General features: G+C 36.5%; 1 protein-coding gene across 1 annotated transcript in view; it reads right to left on the bottom strand.

Annotated features, from left to right (window-relative positions):
• Positions 1 to 26,149, bottom strand: part of LOC140141122 (uncharacterized) — a 103,377-nt gene extending 77,228 nt beyond the window's left edge. Inside the window, exon 1 of the mRNA XM_072162908.1 lies at positions 25,576 to 26,149. Coding sequence (XP_072019009.1) covers positions 25,576 to 25,914 — 339 coding nt within the window. The 5' untranslated portion in view covers positions 25,915 to 26,149. The remainder of the gene's footprint in view (positions 1 to 25,575) is intronic.
• Positions 26,150 to 27,016: the final 867 nt, after the last annotated feature.

Genomic DNA, 27,016 nt, shown 5'->3' with positions numbered 1-27,016 from the left:
GTCTGTCCAAATGCCAAGATTTTTCCAGAATAATGTGTTTTAGAATTCCACATTTTCCAGGCATGAACCTAGAATATGTTGGCATTTATTCTAAAAGCTAATTCTTATGACTCAAATCATGTGGCATTATACTCCATGAATCACACAATGCATATATGCCAATGGCTTTCTTGGTCTGCTGATATGCCGCATCGTATGCAGGGCGAAAAACAACACTCCGTATCCAATGACGCAAGCTCCCCCTTATTTACCAAAGTCTTGCTCCGCTGGCGAAAAGGTGAAAAATTTGAATAGCAAACCCTGTGGTGGTGTATATTGTCTCTTTATTCTTCAGAGGCTAGTTTTGATGAGCCGTGACCTCGGCTAAAATCTAATTACGTGGGAGTCAAATGGCATTTTGTATCACAGTTTGTATTGTAGATGTAAATTAAATCACAAATCTGAACTTGATTGGGAACTTGCGTAAATGCATTACAATACACTATAATACAACTATGCTCAACCACCAGGACAAAGTGCTTTCATGCTTCTGCATGCTGGCCATTGGCTTCAACATAAAAAGCCCCAATTTCTAAGATATTTTCTCAAAATATCAAGAGCTATTTCAAGAACCACTGAACCAATACTAGGCTTGTTTGTACTCATTTTGTTGCATTTTTCATGCTCTTTCCAAATATGGTTATGAAAATGCACAATTCTGAAATTTTTGAATTTTTAAAAAAATGTTGGAACTTGTCGTCTGCAGTCGACACCCGCGTGGAGAGAGTTAAACCCAATACGTCAGTAAATTCATTGAATGATTTTTAAATATGTTGGATACAAAAACTCATACTCCACAACTTGAGGTCACTTGAGGTCACATTTTGACTACTGATTATTATAACTGAAAACCAAAATAAAAAGATTAGTTTGCGTATATGATGTCCTGTCAACCAGACCAAAAATACTGTACTGCGCAGATCAGCAACCAATCATGTCACACCTTTGCCCTGACGTCAGACGCAAACTAGTCTTTTTAATTCGGTCTTCAATTATAAGTGGAATTAAATGAACTGTGTCACTAGAAATGAGACCATTACTATAGCTCATATAGACTGATATGGTCACAAGCATTCCAATCTGCAAGGACACAGTTCTTTAACCCCAATATACTTGCACACTCACGATATGTGCTTGGTACAAAAACTCATACCCCATAACTTCAGGTCATCATTTGAGCTATTATAAGTAAATGGGGGTGATTGAACTATGCAATTGGATGAGCTTCTTCATCTTCCAAGTTCAATGACATTATCTTGCACTGTAAGAAAGTCTACAGTATGTTTTACTTTCAGAACACGAATTAGAATGTTTTGTTTTCATACATTTTTGATATGTATTCATCTGAGGATTATTACAATAGTTGGGGAATATTTGAAAACTGGATGACAATTTGATAATTCTGGGGTTGAATTTGAAAGGTTAGATCAATTTACTTACCTGTAATAAGATGCCAAAATGAGAATAGAAGGTGACATCACAAGAAGCATGGAAGAAAAAAAAAGAGAATGTCAAAATTAGCATTTTAATAGCAACCTGGTCTTTGAATAGACATGAACAAGTAATGTACTTAAAATTGATCCAACATGGTAACAAACTTAATACATATTTTTAAATACTTTCATTCATTAATTCAGAATATATGTTACCTTCAAAACACATATTGTGAAAGTCTTATTATTCAAAATCCAAAGAGTCCTAAACATCTTCAACATAATCTTCTTGAGTAGAATTTTGAGCCCGTAAAGTTCACACACTTTTGTACTCCTGATGCTAGGACATATAACATAACGGTCCAACTTGTTTTATGAAGTTTATGGGTCTGTGTATCAATGATAATTCTGTGAAATTTAGACACATGAAAATGTTCAATAATCATACTTGTGAAAAATACACCCATGCAAAAATTACTTTGGGCAAAGAAAACAAAAACGATTTACCTGCCGACCCACATTTTGTATTTTGCAAGAACTTGTATTCTTTTTTCATGTTGCTTATAATGTAAAATCGTTGTTGTTTTTTAGGCCAATTTTTTTTTATCGCCTTATTGAATCAAGCCTTATTGAATCAAAAGAGGAAATATTTGACAAAATGTTGAAAATATTACATTGTTTACATCATCTAATAGTCATTTGATATACTACGGTTTGACGCAAATCACATGGAAATTAAATATCTTGTTACCGAGTTATAGATAATGGGCTATTCCATATAAAATCCACACTACCAGGGGAGTATAATGTTCAAATGGAATGAACACATTGGACAGCTCCATTTGAATTTCATACAACCTCCAAGAAAGATTCAACCTGAATCTTCCACAGAGGGAGGATGAGTTTCAAATGGAGCTGCCTAATGTGTTCATTCCATTTGAAATTCATACTCCCCCTGTGGAAGATATTTCCAAAATCTCCCACAAGGGTGGTGTGGATTTTAAATGGAATAGCCCAATTTATCAGTTGCTAAAAACAAACAAATTAGAACTCCCTTTTTGCCATAATCAATACTTAGCGACATTAGACTCATTTCTCTTGATCCTGTCAGGTATTGGAAATGGGAACATCTAGAACATGACTACAATAAAGTGCGCAATAAAAACCTCCATAAAACACTTCCAAACGAAGACATTGTTTAGCTACAGGGAATATGAGTACATTCCGATTCCACATGTACCTGTGCATTCACGCTCCGATTCACCTTCGGAGCGCAAACAAAGAAAACGTTGCCGGCATCCATGGGGGCTTTGGAAAATCAAGCCCTCTTTTCCTGTTTTATCCTGATTATATACAAGTACATGACATTTCATAACTCTTGTATAGTCTATGTTGTCACACATTTTCCCCAACAAAGAGCTACTTTCTCTAATTTCATTAGGAACTCAGAGCACAGGTATTCCTTTCAACTGCAATATCAAGCGACCTGTTTCAAATAATGACTACTCAGTGCCAGAAGTGCAATAGCTGCCATGTGTAGCTGCCATGTGTAGATGAGTACAATATACTGTGTATAAATTGGCAAATGTTCACAGGGCAGCTATTGCACTTACCCACTTCTGGCACTGAACAGTCAATAAGTTCATTTAGAATGTGTTCAGATTTTATTAGGCAGCAAAACATAATGCTTTTTTATATAATTTTTTTCTAAAGATATCAACAATGTTTAACAACCTTGGGCTAAATGTGAGCATCCATTGAATTTTCAGCAACCCTCTATACATTATATGTTAATGAATGTGTTAGCGGAAAAGAATAACATTTATATACTGAAGTTGGTTGAGTGTTGTATTCTTGTGGATAATCAGTGTCAACTGAAAACAATGATCCTGCTCTGGATTAATGCACCACTAATTGATTTTTCATGCAGCTGTCAATAGGAATTTTCAACCTACCCTCCAGAAGCAATGAGCCATTCCTGTTGAAATCCATACACCCTCTACGGAAGATATGATCTTAATTTCCCACACAGTGGGTATAATCTCAAATAAAGGTAACCCCATTTTGAAATCTACACCCCCTGTGTGAGAGATTAAGGTCATGTCTTTTATAGGGGAGTATTGATTTAAAGTGGAAGAGAGCCTGTTTACTCTAATTCACTGTTTCAAATTTAGCCGACTCAGGATTAGTCAGAGTCACACTTTGCAATGATCTCTTTATATGGGTACATTTGTACAAGCATAATCCTTTCCTACCACATTGACACCATGCAAGCACAACAAAAGTTAAATACAAATTTGTTTCAACTTCCATCAAGTTTGGTGTACGAGGTTATCCTAACTCCTTTAAAAGTTCACCTCAGCTCCAGATGGAACTTACCAGAGCTCTTCTGCGAGGTACAGGTAACAGTACAAGATGCTGCTTCATGATGCTCCAATGACATTAGTATTCACCATATTACCTTCAGGTATAATTCACCTATAATCAGCAAAGAACTTTGGGGAAAACAAAAACAGGCCACCAGGCAATCTGGATATCCTCCCATAAAAGTTTTGAATTATTTTGTTCCACAGACATTTCCAATACCTCTCTGTTGGAAGGTTTGATATGTACAAGGCTGAATGTATTGATCAGTCATCTTGGATTTGCTCCCATTGTCTTATAACTCTTATCTTTATATTTCTAGAAGAGAACACTATCACCTTGGCAATGTATATCACCGTCCGTTTACACCCAAATCAGAGCTCCTTCGCACTTTGCTATGGTGAAATGTGTGTACTGTATCAATACAGTTATACAGAAGTGAGGTCTTGATTCACTTGAAATATCGGAATCTCGTTCCTGGAAGAAGCCACATAGCATCATGCTACCCTGGTGTGACACAATTCTTTTCATGCGATAAACAAAGTGCACACATTGGCAAGAGTCAAAGGGACGCTGCTGAGAAATGTAACATCCATGTGACTAATGGCATATGCTAAAAGCAGCTCAAAATGGTTTGCCATTGAGATCCTGATAGATCTGAAGAACCTGTAGTGCTAGTTGCTATGGTCTATACAAGCATAGATCATCTGTATTTAAATGATACAAGAAATACAAGGCACAGATGTTCCCTCTGTATTCACACAATAGGTTTAGAATTTGGAGATACAAGCAGCAACTAGTTCACCAGTAAAATAATCACCATTAGTTAAGCTAATGTGTGATGTGAGTAGACCTGCATCTCTTTACCATCCTTGCTTTGGCACTCAGGGTGAGAGAGTCATACAGGCTATCTGATGTTTAAAATGCAACCCAGCTACCATCATGAAGAAGAACTCTAAATCATTTTCAGTTTTACTAGGAATGATTTTACAGCCACATAGGGCATTCCTATTGCCTGGTCCAATTACCATAGTATCACTTGTGGTTTGCTCCAAATACGATGAACTCAAAATGATTCCGAGTAATGTCTAGGTATTCCATCAGCTTAGATAGGTTAGTGAAGTGATAAACAGCTCCTGATCATCACCAATTAAACTTGCAATATCATCAACTCATCAACTAACAAGACTTTTTAGTGGTCATGACCAATCAAAAATACATTCTTATGATCGCCATAAATAAGAGGGCTCCAAGCTCACTCCAATGTTCCAAATGCTACATTCATGTACAACGGTCAGAGAAGTGATCAGTTCCACATCCTTGTCAAAACCAATGTCCAACACAACATGTCATGTCAGAAAAGTAAAATATCATCTGGTGTGAAATCATTTCAACCAAGAATAATTTCTTTACATGGTTGACTTTGTCACGCCTCGATTCTTCGTCCTTGTCATTATGCCTTATGGTTAAAGCTTACTGATACTGTGTCCCACATGTATGATTCCATATTCACGCTTTCTGTACATAGAATGTCTACCTGTCCATGGAGTGGAACTGATCAACACTGAGAACTTGGTGTTTGTTGATTCCAATTGTATGGACTCTGGTGTGTACATAGGTGAAAGAAGACACAAATTTGGTCTGTATGCTTGGACTATCATTGCACAACTCGATGATTATCCAATATGTTTCGAGGATCCACAACATGCTCATCTATCAGGGGCAACATTCTTTAACCCCAATACATTTGTACATTCATTGAATGACCTTTGAAAATTTGGGTACTAAAACTCATACTCTGCAAGTTGAGGTCAAATTTTGCACTATGATTGTTTAATTGAGGTTATTGAACTATGCCATTGGGATGAGGCCATTGTAGTCCATAGTGTAACAACAACTTGACCAGATGACCTCTTATAGGATTTGTTTAAAACATTTCCTATCATTAGCATTAATATATTATCCATAAATTCATAATTAGCAATGCAGGAATTAAGTACTCTTAATTCATGGGTGCCCATATATTAACGAGCAGGAAACCCTTTTAGGAATTCAAGCTTAAGGACAATAAAGATTCCATTAAAGGTAAATAGGATATTATAGGCACAGATCCACTGGTTTCCTATCACTATGGACCACAATAGCCTCACCCCAATGGCATAGTCCAATAACCTCAATTACATAATCATAATGCAAAATTTGACCTCAAGTTGCATAGTATGAGTTTTTGTACCCAAATCTTCAAAGGTCATTCAATGAATGTACAAATGTATTGGGGTTTAAGAACTGTGCCCCTGATAGATGTGCATGTTGTGGATCCTAGTGTATTCAAATCACAAGTGAGTGACAAAAAAAAATCATTAGTTTTGATTTGAGTAATTTTGGAACACATATTCATGTACTAATTAACATACATTAGTTAATAAACACCCCAGACCCCAGGGGCATGACACTAAAGGAGACATTTATTAGAGGCCTTTTTACAACCATAATTCCAAACAAAAATTGTTTGGAAAGCTTAAAAATATCGCCAAAATTAGGAACTTATGAACTTAGGATGGACAACTTTCCGATCACTTTGCGATGTCTTTTTTAGCAATTGATTGTGTATGCACTATGGTAGACTTACACAAGATAACATTTTGGTTGAAAAAACAGTGGGTCATTTATTAGATAGGGACAACTATAAAAGAATATAAAAGAATATAGGGTACATTTGCATTGTAGTTCTGCAAATGTCGCAGCAATTTGAAATGACAAAATCTGCAATCAAGTCTGTACCCAATTTTACTCTCTTGCAAGTGAGGTAGTTGAATTCAGAAATCTTGCATAAGCTAACGAATGGCTGCCTTTAACATATTACTCCACCACATCCCTCCCAATGACCTCTCAGTTACTGTTGCCCCGCATCAAACTGCTAGAGGTACCTGCGTTCAGCATCCGATCCTATCCCATCTTGTTAACTGTGCATAATAATATCAAGTTGCCTCAGTCTGCTGAATGTAGGACTTTCTTTCATGTTGCTTCTTGCATGTAATGCGTTGCCAACTTATATTAGGGAATAAAGCACCAAAGGTGAAATTAACAGCTTTGATACCAGGACTCAGTCTTGGTTCACCTGAATTAAGCTGAACCAGTACTCAATTTAAGCTTATCAGGAATTTTTCATGATTTTAGGAAAATTAAAAATATTGAGAAAAAATGCCATCTACATGGAAACACCATTGCTAAAATTCAAGATGGCCGTCTTGAGCGCGATTAACAAATATACACCAGTAAAGAAGGCAAAATGCTGCCAAATTATGACCCCTGTCGCCTAAGGCAATGGGCATAGTCAAAACTATGCTCAAACTTTCAGCCAATCAGATTGCATGAAAACTATATAATCTATTTGCCCAATTTTCCCACTAAACCATGTAGTAATTACTATGATCTAGATGTAGCAGCATTTTAAAAGTGTAAATGTATAAGGGTGTAGATCAGGCCCAAGGGCCAACAAATGGTGAAGAATGCCTTGAAGTTAACGAAGATCTGGGGGCACCATGGCCAAAACTGAAAAGGGGCAGGCAATGGCCTTGGACAGGACTCCCTGAAATTCGAGCCCTGGTGACGTGTAGATGTACATTTTTAACCATTAACAGCTCGGATATTGTTTGCGTTTCTTCATTAAAAACATGATCTATTCTGATTGCAATGACTGCTAATTCATCAAAAGGTACAAACTATTTTATGCAGAAAATCACCGATGACTACAAAGAAACCTATTAATTCCAACAATTTTACAGTCAGACTATTAATTTACATTGTACAGGCGGGAAACTTGGTCCAGAACCAAAACTTTTGAGTCAGGAATTAAAAGTGCAATCACTCAGTTGCATCTTGAAATTGGGCTATTCCTGTTGAAATCCATACACCCCTATGGAAGACTTGACCTTAATCTTCCACAAAGGGAGTGTGAATTTCAAATGGGTTTACCTAAATGGGTGACTACATTTGAAATTCACACCTACATGTGAGAGATTAAGGTCATGTCTTCCATAGGGGGTGTATGGATTTCAACAGGAATAGCACAATGCTATCTGTACACAACCATTAAGTTTTGGCATGCATTTGCAGTTTGTACATTTTTCATGGTTTTGATTTTATAAGTTTTAACCATTTCGCTGTTGTAAAAAAAAATATAGGAGGAAATAGAAATGTTAACCCTGTCTGGGATTGCATCAAACCCAGGATCTCGGGTTATGAGACCTGTGCCTTAAACCACTAGCCACAGAAAATATCAATTATTTCTTATCAGAAAGACATTCCTCATATTCAGAATGCAATTTGGTGTGTCGGTGCTCTCAGGTCCCACAAAAAACAATTTGCAGATAAAGTATTTTGTCCAATTCCTTTCATGTTGTTATGAAGACATCAGCAGGGTACATGTATGTGATGGTGGTAAGTTCATTGTAGGGACAGCCTGTAATACTAATCCATTCAATGTGACGATAATCCACTTTAAAAGCTCATATATCAGGTTATGAGGTTGGTACCAAAGCCGATAAGAAGCGGGGATTTCCCTTTTCTCATTTTTTTAATTTCCTTAGCGTACCCAATTTCAAGAGCTGAGGGCAGTACCACAATTCTAATGACACAGTTCATGCATGTGCATTGAATACACTCATGGAACATGGATTATGGCAAGTTGATGAGGCTGTATGTTCTATTGGAATTGACGAGATGAACACCTTTACATTTTGAGCATTGGTATATATATCTCTTAACGTCTCGATGAAATGACAGGGGAACAGGGTATTTGATTCTCTAGCTCAAATTGTTGAGAAGATAAAGACTGAATGTTCTCAGGCAACATTCCCAATAAAGGTGGTTCACATCTTTCCAGCTTTTAATAATTTATCACTCACTAACTAGGGCTGCAAAAAGTTGTGTATTCCTTGGGTATTTAAAAAGTTCTGCACATGATCCGATTGTACTGTTTCAGCCACATGTTTGTTACACTCATAAGGCAAAAACAAATTTGCACTGTACTCAGAGCCGGTCTTCTTTTCAACAAAAATATTTTTCCATGGATGATATTCAAAAATGCAAGTTACCCGCAAAATTATGGTAAACAATGATTTGTGCTGTTTGCTCGTTTTGTGAATATATCAAACTTATCATCCGCTTAGTGCCAGAAGTGGGTAAGTGGAATAGTTGCCATGTGTAGCTACTATGTGTTAGATGAGCACAATATACTGTACGTAAATTGCCAAATGTTCACAGGGCAGCTTTTTGCACTTACCGACTTCTGGCACTGAACAGTTGTTATGCAGTACAAATTACAAACGGGAAAAAAAAATTTCAAATTTTATAACAATAATGTGAACATATAAATATTTTTTGCAAAAAAAGATGACCCTAGATTTGTTAAATTTTAGGGTCAATCAGAAAAATAATGACACTATAATATTGACAAACAATAGATCCATTTATGGTCTGCAAGGATGGGTGGGGTACCCAAAGGTTCTGTTCCTGTGCATATATTCCAATTGACCCAGCAGAAAGACACCTCTCTGGTGCCAATATGCAGTGCAAAGAGGAGACACAAAATGACATCTACAATTTAGATAACTGGAAATCTTGATATCTAGTAATTTAGTTTGAAATTGCACAGATCAAAGCTACCTAATTTATCTGGGTCTGCCTATTACCTTATTTCCCCTCAACTCCACCCCTATTCAGCTTACAGATAAGGATTCTTTTCAGTTTTTTGGAAAAAGAAGTTTTGAATTATTTTTTATTGGGAACCAAAAAAATACACTTAAAGATAAAAGTTCATAAATTTCAGTCTTTAAACACAATTTTCAACCATGTATTTCCCAAATCTTTGGTTAGGTGGTTTGGTGATTTTTTTTTGATAGAAAGCTAAGTATGTACAGAGATAAACAAGGTGAAGACAGGCATCTAATTCAATCGGACCAGTGCCAAAGTACTTTGGCAACATGCATCTGGAGGTATATTAGGCTATTCCAGTTAAAATCCACACACCCCCTATGGAAGACATGACCTTAATTTTCTACACAGGGAGTACGTATTTCAAATAGGGTTACCTGAATGGGGTGCCTCCGTTTGAATGTACACCCACTGTGTGGGAGATTAAGATCATGTCTTCCAGGGGTGTATGGATTTCAAATGGAATAGCCCATAATCCAATGCCATTTTACCTTCTGCTGCATAGACAGATTGCCACTTGTGGACAGGTTCTTGGAGCATAATCAAACAGATGGCAATTGGATGCCAAGAAAATGTTATAACATCTGACATTGATACAAAGAATGCATACCAATTGAAGCAGTCAACTTAACTTAATTGGTAAAGCATTAGATAGAGTTGGGTGCAACTGGTACGTGGCAATGGAAGTTCAAGCCCCGGTGCAGTCTCTTGTTTGTTCTTGTGAAATATGAGCTATCTTGTAATTCCCTGGGCAAAGACCTAACTGTCTCGCCCCATTCTCGGTTACCCATTCAAGAATTTGGGGAGCTGGGGAGCTGATTCTGGTTGTGATGGTTAATTGTGGTATGCAAAGGTACTGGTAAGGGTGTATGCTTCTTTACAGATTGTTGTTTTGTTTATTTGATGTATCTTGGGACAAAGTCAGTAAATTCCTATAATGTGTGATGAGGCTTGTGGATATCAAAATTGCTGCGACTCTTAAGAAAATCCTGCTGGAAAGGTGTCAAATATCCCAATTTCTCTCTGTAAAATTTCTGAAAGGGTAAGAATTCTCTATTATATGTAGGTCTCACAATTTCTACCCATATTTTGTCCCATAAGCTCACTTTCGACAACCCGACATAAAGTACAGGAATTCAACAAAGTTCCAAGAACTCTCTCCTCCAGGTCCTCTCATCTCCCTCCCTTCCCCTCCCATCTTCTCCCAAAGTAAGCTGCACAGGGTGTCAATTGTTCATACAATTCACTTGCCTTGAACAGTGCGGTGTACATGTAATTACATATGCAGTCAAACTCAAGCAATTTAGTTATGCGTGCTTTGTACAACCAAGTTCAATATGAATAATGTGACCTGTTTTTAAAGCAAAATCAGGACAATGTTGCCAAATTTGTTTTTGTGTTTAAAGTTGATTAATCATTCAAATTGATCTGTTTTTGCCCAGGTTTCGGCTTCATATCATACATTATACACCTCTGCCTAGTACAGCAAAGCAACTTGGGAAATTAAAACGTGCCCGTTTGATGCAGTAAAACAACGCTGACTGATGACACAAAGCTACTGGGACATTCTCTGCTTGTGAATTATTTGCACAAAGTAGAACACAAATCAGTTAAATATCCCATAATGCATTGCAACAAGGCCAACTGGGAAATATGGGTTCTTTGCCTCTCAGTCTAATTAGGAAAGTTGAGTTTGTTGCGCAATGTGCATTTAAGGGAACACAACACTTGATTAAACTCTCACTGTAGTACACATTACTTCACATTTTTTACAAAATTAGTATTTGCAATGCATGGTCATATAACAGGTGTGCCTCACAGTGCTGTTGGGAGCGCAGAGTGTAAACTTGTTCATAATGCAGGGAAGAAAATTAGAGCTCTCAGCAAAAAACCTGTAAGACCATTTCATTAACCCTTACCTTACCAAAACCCACAAAATGCTACACAGCAATCCATTGCAAGCTAAGTATTCCTTGTGATACGATTGTGTCATCATGCGAAAGCACATGGGCACCAAAAGCTTAGCCGGCTAAGGTAATCCTGAGGCAAGGTATGACCGTCTGTGTGTCTAACACCAAGGGGTCGGGGTTTAAAGCCACACCCGAAAAATTAAAATTCTCTTCATCTTCTTCCTTCGTTCTTTCCTTTCCCTCCGCCAAAAGCCTCAGCGAAGTTAGGGTTTAATCAGTAACCATGCTCACTTACCAAACCGCACATAATCGATCACTGGTTACCAGTGCATATAAGCCTGCACCACACGTACTCCCGGTGCGTACTGACCAATATTCCTACCCAGCGTGACTGTGAGAAATGTGTCTAAATGTCCCAATTGCATTAAATTTCACGAAGAATAAAAGCGATAAGCGATAAAATAAAATGATACAACAAAAAAGTGGTTATTTTTGTGTAATATTTTTTCAGTCTGTAAAAAATTACCTTTTCCCTTATTTTTAACTTAGCTAATTTCAAGTTTCTGAATAGACATAAAATAATTTAATTTGCTCATTTTTAAAGAAGATCCAGGACATTTTGCACAAAAATTAATGTCAAGCTGAATTCCCACTTTAACAGTGATGTAACATGGAAGTACAGCCCCGGGGGGGGCACTCACATGTTAAGGTGGTACGGGTATGTGCGGCGCTCAAGGGTCCCCTTTTCAGGCTCTCCGGCAGTTCCTTAAGCCCCACATTTGGATCGGCTCCAGTTCTTTGAGCCTCAAACTCTGACAATTGTAGCTCTTTAAGCTCAAATTTGGAAATAATTTAGAAATTTTTAGCTCAACAGCCTATAATTTGGCCCTAATTTCAGTTCTTCAAGCCCCTATTTTGCCCGAAAATTAGTTCTTAGTTCCCAAAGTTCGGGCGCTCTACTACTAGTGTCAGCTTTCTGTGCTAGTGCTACACAGTAACCTGTACACAGTTCTACATGTATGTACATGTAGTATGTACATGTATTCTTGACACTGAGTAGCTAGCTTATGGTCCAGGAAGTGAACATAAATGATGTTACACCTCTAGAGTTCTACTACGACAAACCAATACTGATCAACAGAGGGCAGTATACCGTCTTGTCTAGTGCTTACAAATTTTAAAAAAAGTGATCTTATTTGTCATAACTTTCACTGGCTTTTGCTCTTGTAATTCTATTGAATTCACCTTAATCTTCACATCATCTTTTGAACATAAAATTTTGATGAGATTTTGTATATTTTTTCAAATGGGCAGTTGATTTCATTCAGCATATGTTTTAAAACATTTCACCCCACCTGCTGATCTTCACTACTTCATCTGCTATCTACTGCTGATACTCCACTACTTCATCTGCTATCTACTGCTGATACTCCACTACATCATCTGCTATCTACTGCTGATACTCCACCAAGGCTCCCGCTAGCCTTCAAAAACTCTAGCCTGTAAAACCTGGTCGGGAAATGTGCGTCCCACAAAAATTTTGTGCGTCCGTACATGTATGTTAATGTGTTGGGCAACAGGGAATACAATTTTTACATCGCATTACATCGCAGTTTGATGCAAATATTTGACTATTTCCTTTCAGATTCCTTTCAGAAATTTTAAAGATTTATGTAAATATTATTGTCAACAAATTACGTGAATGCAAACTTGCTGACAATGTACGATAGTTTAGACAGTTGTATTTTCAAAAGCTTACATCAAAAGCTGCCGTAAGAATTTTCATTCATACTGGTTGACTGTTGACCGGAAATGTTGCAAAATGGGAGTGGTTAAGCGTGAAAGGTCAATAACTCGTTTACTGATTAGTCCATTGGTTATGAATATTAATTAAGCTTTATTAGGAGAATTAGGAGTGATCGGTCAACGTAATTTTCATGATTTTTATGATGATGAAATTGGTAAGCTGATAATCACTCATTTTGCATCCGACTGGACGCAACGGGTTGATGAAATTTGTTGAACATTAATTGCATCCAGCAATACAAAAAAGCGTCTGGATGCAAGAATTCGCGTCCAGTGGGAGCCTTGTACTCCACTACTTCATCTGCTATCTACTGCTGATACTTCACTTATTCATCTGCTATCTACTGCTGATACTCCACTACTTCATCTGCTATCTACTGCTAATACTTCACTACTTCATCTGCTATCTACTGCTGATACTCCACTACTTCATCTGCTATTTACTCTTGATACTTCACTACTTCATCTGCTATCTACTGCTGATACTCCACTACTTCATCTGCTATCTACTGCTGATACTCCACTACTTCATCTGCTATCTACTGTTGATACTTCACTACTTCATGAAGAATTCGCGTCCAGTGGGAGCCTTGTACTCCACTACTTCATCTGCTATCTACTGCTGATACTTCACTTATTCATCTGCTATCTACTGCTGATACTCCACTACTTCATCTGCTATCTACTGCTAATACTTCACTACTTCATCTGCTATCTACTGCTGATACTCCACTACTTCATCTGCTATCTACTCTTGATACTTCACTACTTCATCTGCTATCTACTGCTGATACTCCACTACTTCATCTGCTATCTACTGCTGATACTCCACTACTTCATCTGCTATCTACTGCTGATATTACACTACTTCATCTGCTATCTACTGCTGATACTCCACTACTTCATCTGCTATCTACTGTTGATACTTCACTACTTCATTTGTTATCTACGGTACTGCTGATACTCCACTACTATCTACTGCTGACATTTCACTCATTCTTAAGATATCTACTGCTGATACTGTAAGTTTCACTACTTCATCTGCTATCTACTGCTGATACTTCACTACTTCATCTGCTATCTACTGCTGATACTCCACTACTTCATCTGCTATCTACTGCTGATACTTCACTACTTCACCTGCTATCTACTGCTGATACTACACTACTTCTCCTGCTATCTACTGCTGATACTACACTACTTCATCTGTCAATCAACATGTACTGCTGATAGTCCACTATACTTCATCTTCAAAATGGGGACCAGTTGGAACAGGGTTTTAACATAATATTTGAGACAAAATCCTGAGGAGATGTGTAGCGACTGATGAGGCTAATTTGTGACACATTTGTTTGGGAAAGAAGTAAAGAACTGTACTTGAGTAGGAACTGTGCCAATATAACTCCACTGTTATAATTAACAACATTTTGTATTTTATGCGTAAATATAGCCAAATTTAAAATAAAGTGCTAAGCAACAAACCAATTAATTACCAATCATATCAATTTATTCAGTTCCAATCAAGACAATGATTGTATCCATTGTCCTTTTCCATTGTGTATCTTTTGTCCTTCCATCAATTCAATTATGTGATATGACATGTAGATGACAATGAATACCCTTCAAACTGGCTTTTAATACATCAATACATCTGTGATGTAGATAGCTATGACCTCCAATTTAAATCCATAATTCCCATTCATATGCTTATGGGCTATATAAACATTCTTTTTACAACATTGGGTCATCTGAGGATAAAATTATTATATTTTCTCAGTACTAGTACAATATTCTTAATATTAACTGAATCACATGAAATGACTGAAATATAAGTACAAATAACTTTTCAACTCATGATAAAAGTACATTTAAGGTCATTTAAGTCAAGGTCACATAATGTCATGTAAAGGTCATTATTAAAGTTTGATGAATTGTCATTTGTCAAAGATAATATTAAGGGTAGACGAGGTATTGTTGGTCGAAGCAACCTAAAAATCAATTTTCATTATCTTGAATCAATATATTATTGAAAAATAACACCTTGATGTTTTGCAAAAGTTCATTCTACAAATCGTATACTTTGCCAACTTGCTTAATTTATACTATAGTTGTTAATGAGTTATGTACGTTTTACAAAAGTGTTGTTGTTTCAGCCCTCTTTACAACGTAACTCAAGAACCGCAGCACCTATAAAAGTATATCTGTGATATTTTTATTCTTCTACACACTCGCCATTCGTAAGATGCTGTGAACTACCAAATCACAACAGTTTAAAATAATTAATAACCTTAAATCATCAAAGGTCACATAAAGATTGTACTTTGAAGTGATGGATTGGATTGTCATAAGCATGACATGAAATGCGACAGTGATGAACATAATGCAACAAACAAAATTATTATATGAAGATCATGTTCAAAGACAGGGGTCACAATTAGTTCATGTTACACAGCAGACTCACCACACCTAACTAAGTCATGTTCTCTAGAGCATTGCTTGTTCTATTTCTGCATTGTTTTTCTCTTGTTCAGCACTTTGTAGATTCAATTTGTACAGTGTAGCTCATACAAAATCCCACCACAAATCCAGTCAGAATTCACAGGATCCTGTTTCAATCCAATGCTTAACCATTCTATGTTTAACAATCACTCTTGCCCCAAGGGGTTGGACGCTGAGGTAATGCCCAAGTTGAGGTGAAATTAGGGATATCACTTGAAAATCTGCAAACTCGGAAATTTTAGCGTGCTACATTTTTCGTTCATGTTCCAAGCAGCTGCCTAGAATATGTGTATACATGTACTTGGAAGCTTGGGGGGCACTCACTAAAATGGGTGCTGGGGGATGTGCCACAACATTAACCCCCATTTTTCAACTCCCTCTCACCCAATAACCCCCTTTTTTGTTTTACTGAACTCCCTCACACCCAATGACCCCCTTTTTTGTTTTCCTGTCATCAAAAGACCCTTATTTTTCAAAATTTTTGGGAAACTTTAAGATAATCTTTCAATGAATGACCCCATTTTTGTATTATTTTCTTCAAATTTTTCAAAAATGTTCAAATTTGTGACATTTTTGGAAAAAAAATGACAAATTTTTCAAATTTTTGAAAATTTTGTATCAATTTTAAATATCTTAACCCAAAATTTTTCCCAGTGTCACTGAATGACCCCCTTTTTTGGTCAGATTTCCCCAGTCTCACAGAAAGACCCCTTTTTTTGGATCTTCTCCCTGAAAAACCCTTTTTTTTGGTGTCTAGGCTCTCACCGAAAGAGGGCTAGTTTCGAACTGCTGTCCACACATCCCCATCACTTCCAAAGTCAAGTGCCCCTACAGGCTAAACAGGTAAATATTAGCAAGGTGTGAAAAATTAATCACCCGAAAATATCTTGTTTTACAGTACTTAAAATGAACAAAGATCACTAATGAAAAGTAGGGCACAGTGGATGGTGTTAATGGACCGGCAACCTTTTACCTCTTAGTTTCTGTCTGGAAAGTGCTTTTTTTTTCTCTCTCTGGTTTGAGACGTTCAGGAAATTTGAGATCTCAAGTGACTGAAGGGTACCCCAGCATCAAGTCCTAAACGTGTATTCCCATTCCCAAGCACTGAGCATCAGAAAATTGTCATGCTGCATTAACTCAGAGAATAGTGAACACTTTTATCTTTTTTGCCCTGTATCAGAAAATATGCATTACCAGTGCATAAAATATAATCATTACATCATGTTTTGGTTTCAACCGATTGGGAAGCTACCATGTAGGGTCATCGGGTAGGCAAACTGTTTTATCTTGAAAAAATGAACTTCCTAACTTCATATAATTATGTGATAAGCATGATAGGTCAATGGGCTGGCAAAATAAGGAAGGGCATTGTTATAATAGGTCCTACAGTACATGTATGTAAATTGTAGTTGACCAAGTTGTAAGTCAGGGTAAACAATGGGATATTTTAAATGTAGTTGAAATCCATACACCTATGAAAGAAATGATGTATCTCCCACTCAGGGGTATTCACCTGTTCAGGTAACACTGTGTGGAAGAGACCAATTTTTTAAAATCACAAACAGCTATTATTATGTGTGTGTATACATGTTGTAGATATAATGTATTTACTATAAAAACAGGCAGAAAAAGACTCCATGGTGTAAATTGTCACCTGGTGTTTCTCAATTTCCAGTAGTGTAAATTTACACAAACTGGTCCATTTTTACAAGGAATGCATGGCATGATTTGGCATCTATTTCAATTTATTTGGTTGAATCTTGCTGTTTTGTCTGGGAGAGATAGCCCAGACTCTGGACAAACAACTATATATTGAATAATATATAGATCTGTTCTAGGCTCCTACAGTCAACAGAATTCAATTGTATAAACTACAGTGTATTTCAATGCAATTTAATGTAATATCAAATGGCAATGTGTGGGAAATATGTTATCAAATTTCATTCAAAAAATCTGTGCACAACTGCATCATTAGAAATAATGACTTCCTGTAAACATTTTCGCAGATGTAATTTTTTGTGCTTTGCCAATTTCAACTGTTTCACTTTTTTTCTAAATTAAATGTTATTCATAGCTTTCATACATTGAACTATGCACGAAAGCTGTCAAAAAGCATATATGGAACAGGTAAATTAGCAATGGGCTCTTCCATTTAAAATCCACCCTACCCCTGTGGAAGATTTTGGAAATATGTTCCACAGGGGGAGTACACAATGGAATACACATTAGGAAACGTTTGCACAGTATTTTTTGTGGGACATGAGAGCACATCAGACACATCAAATTGCATTCTGATTACTAGGTCGGAATGTCCTTATGATATTAAATAATTTTGATTTTTTTTAAAATACTGTGCAAACGTTGCTATACGATTCTTTAAGCTTTCTGGCTGCAAAAATAGTCTTTTGATGCAACAATAGCCAAAACTAAATGACAATTACCCATAAAAATTGGGGACAATAATTGTTGTAAATTTTTGTATTTTACAAGTCAACCCAATTTTTTTGTATGCATGCATAATAATCTTACAAATTATATTGCAATTGTGGTGCAATCACCTTAAAAAATTCACAGTCCAATACCTGTACACACTGTCAACAGGAAATGGACGAAAGTGTTTACAGCATACATTGTAAATGCACTTGTGAAGGCTGTATAAGGCAATAGAGCATTTAGTGCACTATTTTAGTGCATAATGCATTACATGTGTGTTTATGTGTCTGATCCATTTGCATCTGTGGAAGCCTATATATTCACATGTTGCACTGCATGCATTGCTTTATGTTGGCAATACATGAATTGCATTCAATTTGATTGTGAGAATTAGTTGTCAGAATGTACTGTTTTTCAAATTGCTATTTACGGTCTTTAAGAGTAGAGATTTTCAAGCTAATTTATATTCATGCTTCACACAAGTTCTCAAATGCTTTTAGAATACATGCATGTAGTTACGTATGTTACAAGTGCAATTTTGTGTTTTTTGTACATTTGTACATTCTCCAACACACAATGTTCATTTGATGCCTGTCAACTACATTATACGTACTAGTGATGCTGTAGTTGTGGTACCATATTCGTTTCCAATAAGCGCCCATGCCCCAATAAGCACCCACCCAGGGTATTTTTAATTTACTAAAGGGTACCATTGAAGTGACAGATAGATGTCGATACAGTGAAAGAGCTGCAGGACTACAAGTCCTGCGTACACTTGCAATACATTTTCTGCATCAGAAAAGCTACTAGAACGTCTCAAGACCCTTTTATAACATACGTAAATTTGTCTCTAACAAACGCCCCTTATGAAAAAATTAAGTAAATGAGGTAAAAAAATTAGCGCCCACCCAAAATGACTTTGCTATGCGCCCTGGGCGCTTATTGGAATGAATACGGTAATCTATGCGGTTTTATTCTAGTCATGTAATGTGAAAGAGATCCTTTTTACATACATTTTCCGTCCTTTTACCAATGTTGAACTACATGTTCTAAAGTATTACTGACTTGTTTTTAAACTTGTGATTTCAAGTTTTCTTACATTGAACCTGCATGGATGTACACTGTACATGTATACCATGCATAAAAGAACATTCTCGCAGTATTGAGAGTGAAAACGTTAAAATTTTCACTTTATCTGGAGTTCAGGTGCTAAGTACTAAATACACTAAGTGCTGCCTTGAGTTATAATTTCTTTTTACCGATATTATTAGTTATTAGGTGAAGCGGAGGTATGTACCGTACGGGAAATTATCGTGCGCGAAGTGTCATACTGGGTGAAGCCGAAGGCTGAACCCAGTATGACACTGAGCGCACGATAATACGCTCTCTCTGACTAGATATAAAGCGTAAAATATGCACTCACTGACTAGATACGAAAATATATCAGGTTAGCGGTGTTCTTTGATGTTTCCCTTAGTGGTATGATAATTAATGTTATTCATCACATTATTTATATTTTATATTTTAGTGAATGCCTTTTTACATTTAATATTTATTAAATTCTTGTCTTTTTTAAATCAAAAAACATAGGAGCTGCTATTAAATGGTTATGAACAGTATTATAGTGATCATCCTGATTTACTTCAAAAGGTATACAGTATGTCACTTACTGGTGCTGATCTATGAAATAACATTATTCAAACACACTAAGCCAGGTATTTTCTGGTAATTTTGTGCCCTGGTACCCGACACATTTTTCGTGTTTGTAATCGGGTACCCGAAATTGCAAAAAAGGGGTTTTTTTTTTTGGTTTCGGAGTGTCTCTGGACCTAGAGCTAAATGCTAAAGCATTCATGGTTGACTTACAAGAAAAAACACAAAGTCAACCATGAATGATCCTACCATAACTTAGCTCTAGGTCCAAGGACGCTCTGAAACAGAAAAAATTAAAAATAAATTAATTTAAAAAAAAAAAATTTTGGAATTTTGGGGTACCGGGCAGGGAATTTTCTGCCCGGTAATGTAATCTCAAGCGGTACCCGCAAGCCCGCCGAAAATTGCTGCCTTAAAACACACACCTGACATGGCAGCCTTTGTTTTGCATCTTAACAATCCACATGGTGACTCTACATGTTGTGATTTCCAGTTGAAGATATTAAAATGAAACACTAGTCACTGAGCATATCATTAGTCCATAACAACATCCTACCGTACTTGTACATTGTACGTATTACTATTACTGGTATATCTGGGGAAAAAAAGCAGTTTATTTCATTCAAAAGCAATTTTTTTAAATTTTTTTACAAAATGAATTTTTTTAAATTTAATTTTTGGCCTACTTGTCACTTTTTTCTTTCAGACAAATGTTCAGACTTTTCCCCTCACAGGTTCCCTCATGACTAAAAAATATTCTCGGCTTAGGCCAAAAAAAAAATTGTTTGTTTGTCCACGTCCGACCGACCGTGTACCCTGGTCCCGACTGTGTCAGTTTTTTTTTTTTTTTTTTTTTTTTTTTTTTTTGAATTGTTTTTTTTTTTAATTGTTTTTTTTTGTTGAATTTTTTTTTTGATTTTTGATTTTTTGATTTTGGCATCGATGGGACACCGTATAAAACAGTGGTTAGTATAAATTTAAAGAAAGAAAATGTAAAGAAAATGAACAGTATAACATGCAGAACCATCTCAAGAGTTAAACCAGTCAAGTGCTGCGTGTTTTGACTTATTTACCAGTCTTCAAATTGTCAGTTTCAAGTGCAATATCTGTAAAAAAAAAAAATCCGACCTACCGACCCAACTGTTTCATAAGCCTCTATGGACAAACAAACTATTTTTTTTTTTGGCCTTATGGGAAAACACCTTACCTACTAAAATTCAAATTGTAAATAAACCTCTTTATTTTGGCCAATGATGCTGTAATGTCAAAGATGCATGAAACTGGTGTATACAGTACATGCAGCAACACTATTTTTAAAAGCACCATTAAATTATACTGTACAGGTACCTCAAAGCCCAATGTAAGTGGAACAAATAATGAACTTCCTTCAAATGCTCTTGTATTTATTCATTTGTCAAAAGAATAATGCATTAGTTACCATTTCACTTCATGATAAGAGAATATTTGCGTTCAGACAGTCATTTAGAATTCTTGAGGATTGGCATGCTCAAGAATTGCAACCCCTAAGTTAATCCCAAAGTGTGTTTTCACATGACTCAATTGAAGCCTCAAATCCTAGAGTTTCGCAATGCCTGATGAAGTCAGCTGTGGAATTACAACCGGAAGCTCTACTGTGAGCCAAATATCAAGGCATGAGGGTAGTAGAGATGATCAAGGCTAATCTCAGCACTCTAGAATCACAAAATGTATCATTTGTGACACGATCTGGTTCATGGGGTGCCAAAGGAGGCATTTTTGACAATTGAGTTACTGCACTAATTACATAAATTTTACAATAGGCTATCGTTTACTGAAAACACCAAAGGTATAGCATGCTGCTTGGTTCTAAAGTTACAACGTTTTTTGATGTCTGTTTTCTTGTATTTTATTGTTTTTACTCCATACTTTCACCTTTATCTCAGTTTCAAATTTGCCGCCTTTGGCCCCCATGGACCAGATCATGTCACATTTACACTGCTTTAGCATGAGGAGGCCTCAAGGAAATGGGAAATCCCTAATTTCTTGCAGATAAATTTTGGGACGAACTTAGGGATTAGAATCCTTGAAACAGTTCACACAGTGGATTCCCCCAAATGTTTGTTTTGCTCCAGACTGTGATTGCTTTTACATGCAACAAGCCCTCTGATCATGTTGATATGCCTAATGGCAATGATATATCAATCAGCATTCGTACAAACATTAAAGCCATGATAATAAACTGGTGAGCTGTCATCATAACATGTATGGATCATCAGGGCCCAGGTGCTGATTAAATTCTTTGCATGCTCACTAGAAGTTTGACATAACATTTGTACACTGTTATATTATCATGTAACATGACTGACCTAATTGATAATGAATTGAATGCCCTGGATGTTTTAATGCAAAATGAACTTGGAAGAGGGTAATTGTTATTTGCTACAATTCAGAGAGGAAGTGAATTTTCAAAGCAAAAACTCATGCAATACGATCTTCTGGAACTCGCGAAATATGACTTCCAGTTTGAAATACAATGATCAGAAAGTCACCGAGTCATGCCATTACCAATTTTGATTACCGATTTACCGTATTCACAATAAGTGCACAGTGCGCTTAACAAAGTAATTTTGGGTGGGCGCTTATTTTAACATGGTTTTTTACCTAATTTTTTCCTAACAGGCGTTTATTAGAGACAAATTTATATGTTATCAGTCGAGAGCGTTCTAGTAGCTTTTCTGATGAAGAAAATGTATTGCAAGTTTACATTGGACTTCTAATCCCCCTGCTATTTCACTGTATTTTATCCGTCACTTCAACATTAATGGTCACCCTGTAGAAAATTGAAAATACCCTGGTTGAAAATACCCTGGCTTATTGGGGCATGGGCGCTTATTGGAATGAATACGGTACCTCAAGTGACCTACTGACTAGATGATATGACCTGTGTGATTTCCATGTTATTTTGTAATACATGTAACAATTAAAACCATGTTTTCCTTGATTTTGGTATGAAATTGAGCAAATGACATTTGGAGTTATTAGGCAACTAAAAGTGATAATCATGCCTGGAAAAAGTGGGGAACTTGGGAACCATGTTCCAGGGAAATTTTGCTATTTGGAGGGAAATGTTTGTCTTCTAAACAAAGAAATACATAAGAAATAATGGGAACATTTTCAATGCTGAGAGGGAAATTGTGCAAACTTCGAGGGAAATTTTGATGATGTTCCAGGGAAATATTGCATTTTTTCCAGCCCTGGATAATATGAGGTATAAGTTTTATCTATGGTTTTATCTGTTTGGAATCTGTATTGACTATTCTGAGGCCCATATGGAGTTACGTGTATGCTACATGGTGTATCGTACTGGTTTTCAGGACCCTGTTTTCCATGGGTGACTGTAGGAACCCACGGATTCTATTCATGTAATGCTATCGATACTTTATGGTAAATTAAAAGGCGTAAATCTATAAAAGGCTACATCTATCCTGACTGGCCAATGTAGGTCCTGTATAAACAGCCAAGTCAACAAGTCCACGTCCTTGATTATGACAATTTCTTCTTCTTTGACGTTAGTCTGCAATGCTCCTGATTTGACACCACATGCCTACATGTAAACATGGCTGACTCGGTAGGCCACTGGTTTAAATAAAAGTTCTGGCAACAACAGGAATTGGTTTGGTGATGAATTTATTTCTTCTTACTGGTGCAGATAACATAAGATAATTTGTAATATAAACTCCGGAGAACAGAAATGATCAAACAACCAGAGCAAAAGCTCTGTGTTACAACACCATGTTGATGTGTCTGTGGTATGAGATAGAGTGAACTCCCTGAGCACGCGCTACAGATTTTATCGGAAGTTTGCCCGCATCAGCCCACTCAAATCCTGAACTGACTGATTGGTCAAGATTGCATCTCTATTGTTCCTAATGAAAGACTCGGAATGATTCGGCAATAGCCGTTTATGAAAGGAATCGGAATCCGAAATCGTGAATTTCAACAAGAATGTATTTCACAATTTCACAACTGTGCCGGGTCGTATGCGGGGGAAACACTCGTCTGTTCTAGCAAGAATGTATGTTGTTTACATTTTGAGAGCATGCAAAGCGTTAACACTAAAAGTTGGGTTGTGATAGGCTGAATCAATTGTCCAACAGTCATAGCAAAAGACCGATATTGCGATAATCTGATTGGCCGATTATGCATTCCTTTGAAGGAATCACAAAGCTCAGTCTGTGTATGTCGCTCGTTACTAAGCTAAGGCTAACCTAGAAGCAAGCGCTTGCGTCAATCTGAGCAAGGGGCTGCCGTTCTTCTTTTAAACAGTGTAATAACAAAAACAAAGATACAGTTGATTAATATCACCCAAAAACTAATGAAAAATGATACATTATGGTCATGATAGTATTAGTAAAGGTCTCTAGCCTTGTAATGCATCGTAAGGCTAATGAAAGTTGACTCCCAGTTTCCGTTACCCGACTCGGTCAGAAAAAATGCCGATCAAATATTTCATTATTTTCCATTATTTCATTATTTCACATTTTTCAAGTTTTTAAGAAAAAAGGATAGTTTTAATGTCATCTTTCACGTCCGACACGTATTTTAAGCACTTTTACGCCGACCCTGACGGCCCGAATAGTCTTTGTAAACGCTGGGTTAAACTACGTGGTAAAATGGCAATATCGTAGGGCGCATTTACTGGAGACTAAAAATTCCCTGCATCTAAGTTTCTCCTACCACTAAATGAATAGACCGAACACAAAGAGAGGCAGCCAAGTTTGCGGGAACCAGCGTATGAACAAATATGAAAGCATTTCTACCGTGCACTATGTAGCGCGCTATATATAGACAACATCAAAATAAATAAAATAAATAAAGTTTGAAGTCAAATTTATTCTGCTTTTCTTACAAATATATGTATTTAATAAAATAAACTTATAAATAAAATGATTTATTTGTCAATTTCTTGCATGGTTGTTTTATTATTAACACGTGTACCCTGTGATGATTTTTACCAGCAACCTCCATGTGAACGTTCGAACTTTCATTTGTTGTGCAACCTAAATTGGAAAACAATACAATTTCCATGTATAAAAGTTTACTTTCAAAGATCTGCTTTAGGACCTGTGTCAAGTATTAAAGTTTTGACAGAACAGCTACAATATTTTATTGTGCAACCTAAATGATCAAAAACAGTTTGTGCAAGTAGACAAACTAATTTCCGTATAAATATTGCTTCCAAAGATGTGCTAGTGGAGAGTAAGTTTGGTTTGTAAAAAGTAGTGTGCAATAGAACACACAGACACAGTGTATTTATATGGAAAAGTGGTTCTCCAAAGACTATCATGGACTTCTGGTGCTTTCATATGTTGCACAACCTATAGGTTAATTTGAAGATTCCAAAGAAGATGTGCTTAATTAAAACTTGTTTTGAAGACTAAGTTGGTAAAATATTTGAGTGAAGCATGGTCATTACTACATGTATACTTTATTATTTTATTTGGGCCTCAAAACATAGCATTCCGTAATTAACTTTGCACCGATAATGAAAGTTTGAAAATAATGAATAATGAATAATGAAACAGTCACCTACCCAGTCATGAAAAACTATGTAACGGGAAACTGGGGGTCAACTTTCATTAGCCTAATTCGTGTAATTCTCATGCATATTCGAGGCTAGAGTTCTCAATAGCAAGTCATGAAGCACAATTTGTTGAACTTGTCAGTCATGTCAGTAAACTCACCTCATAACTTTCTGCATCTGCAGCAGACCTCCTTCTCATCCGTATCATTTGTCGTTCATCATATTCAACTCTTGCTTTATGAACTGCTCTCATTAAACGAGCACGGTCATCCAATTTTTCGACTCCGTAATCTTCAAAATCATCTTCTGTGACTGCACGAAAATTACCCAATGTAAAATCTGATGGAAAATAACATAACAGATCTGCCAAACCATTTTGGTGAAGGAATGTTTGAAAAGTAGAGAGAGGCTCCGAAATCGCTGGTGGTGTTCGTGGTGCCTCCTTGGTCCAGCGGCTTGGACGAGGGGAGCTCCCCGTCCCTTCCCCGTGGTCAGCCATCCCTCTCCGCCCGCAACTTCCACGGCAGATGATGAGTTTGCGGCGTTGTGTAGCCGCTGAATAAACTCATCAAATCAATGATGATTGTCGTTAATTTTACATAATGTACGTTCTTATAAGTCTTATCTACCAAATCGTTCACAGAATCACTCGTGTGATATCAGGAAAATGTACAAATCAGTGTAATTTTGGTCACAGATTGTCTCTTTCTTGTTGATCTACGATTCCGCCATGTTTATCGGAATAGTCGCAAGGATTTATGGGTAATTGTTGATATCGCCGGGCGATATAATTTTACTGTGGGGACTGCTCGCAAATTGAATATAAACTTTAAAAAATAATGACACCAATTAAATCAACTTTACTTTCAAAAATAAATTGATTGTTTTATTTAATGTTTATCTGATGTTTTTGCTCAATAATTGAGTCCATGCTTATCATATTTCCTATAGGAAACATTCACAAATGAGGGGAATTTCCGCAAAGATTTCCCCAATTAAATTGACGGGCTTAAATAGTGTCACTCACAGGTTGACAGGTTACAAAAGTGTAATCATCATTGGAAATATTGCTAATCAATGAAACTCAGTTATGTTTTTTGTAAACAAAATACACGCTTCAAGAGTCAAATGATTGTTTTAGAACAAATTTTACATCATTTGACGAGCTCACGCAAGGAGGGCGGGGAGGGAGGAGTCTAGGGGAAAAACATTTACCTGTGTGCCATAGGGTTTGAAAAATATGTGGGGTAACAAATTTACAACCCAAAGGGGGTCCACAAAATTTGACACCAATTATTCACCTTCATTTGAGTGTCAAATATTAAATTTTGTCCATATGAGAAAGCATTTCCGGAGCATATTTAAAATTAAAGATATTGGAGATATGGATTTTTTCCAAAAACAACAAAAAAAGTAGGTCTTTTTGAAAAACAAACCTTCAATAAGAAAGGTCAAATGAATTGATCGTTGACTTTTCATCCCAGCTGCATACTACACTTGAAGTAGGCTACATATCATTAGATTCATAAAGTAAACTTCGAGGACTGTTAAATATCAAAAAAATTTAATAAAAATATAAAATTTTAATAAGTTGTCATAAA

Source organism: Amphiura filiformis, chromosome 19, assembly GCF_039555335.1.
Source record: "Amphiura filiformis chromosome 19, Afil_fr2py, whole genome shotgun sequence".
NCBI classification, from domain to species: Eukaryota; Metazoa; Echinodermata; class Ophiuroidea; order Amphilepidida; family Amphiuridae; genus Amphiura; species Amphiura filiformis.
This window is presented reverse-complemented; position numbering and strand designations above follow the sequence as displayed.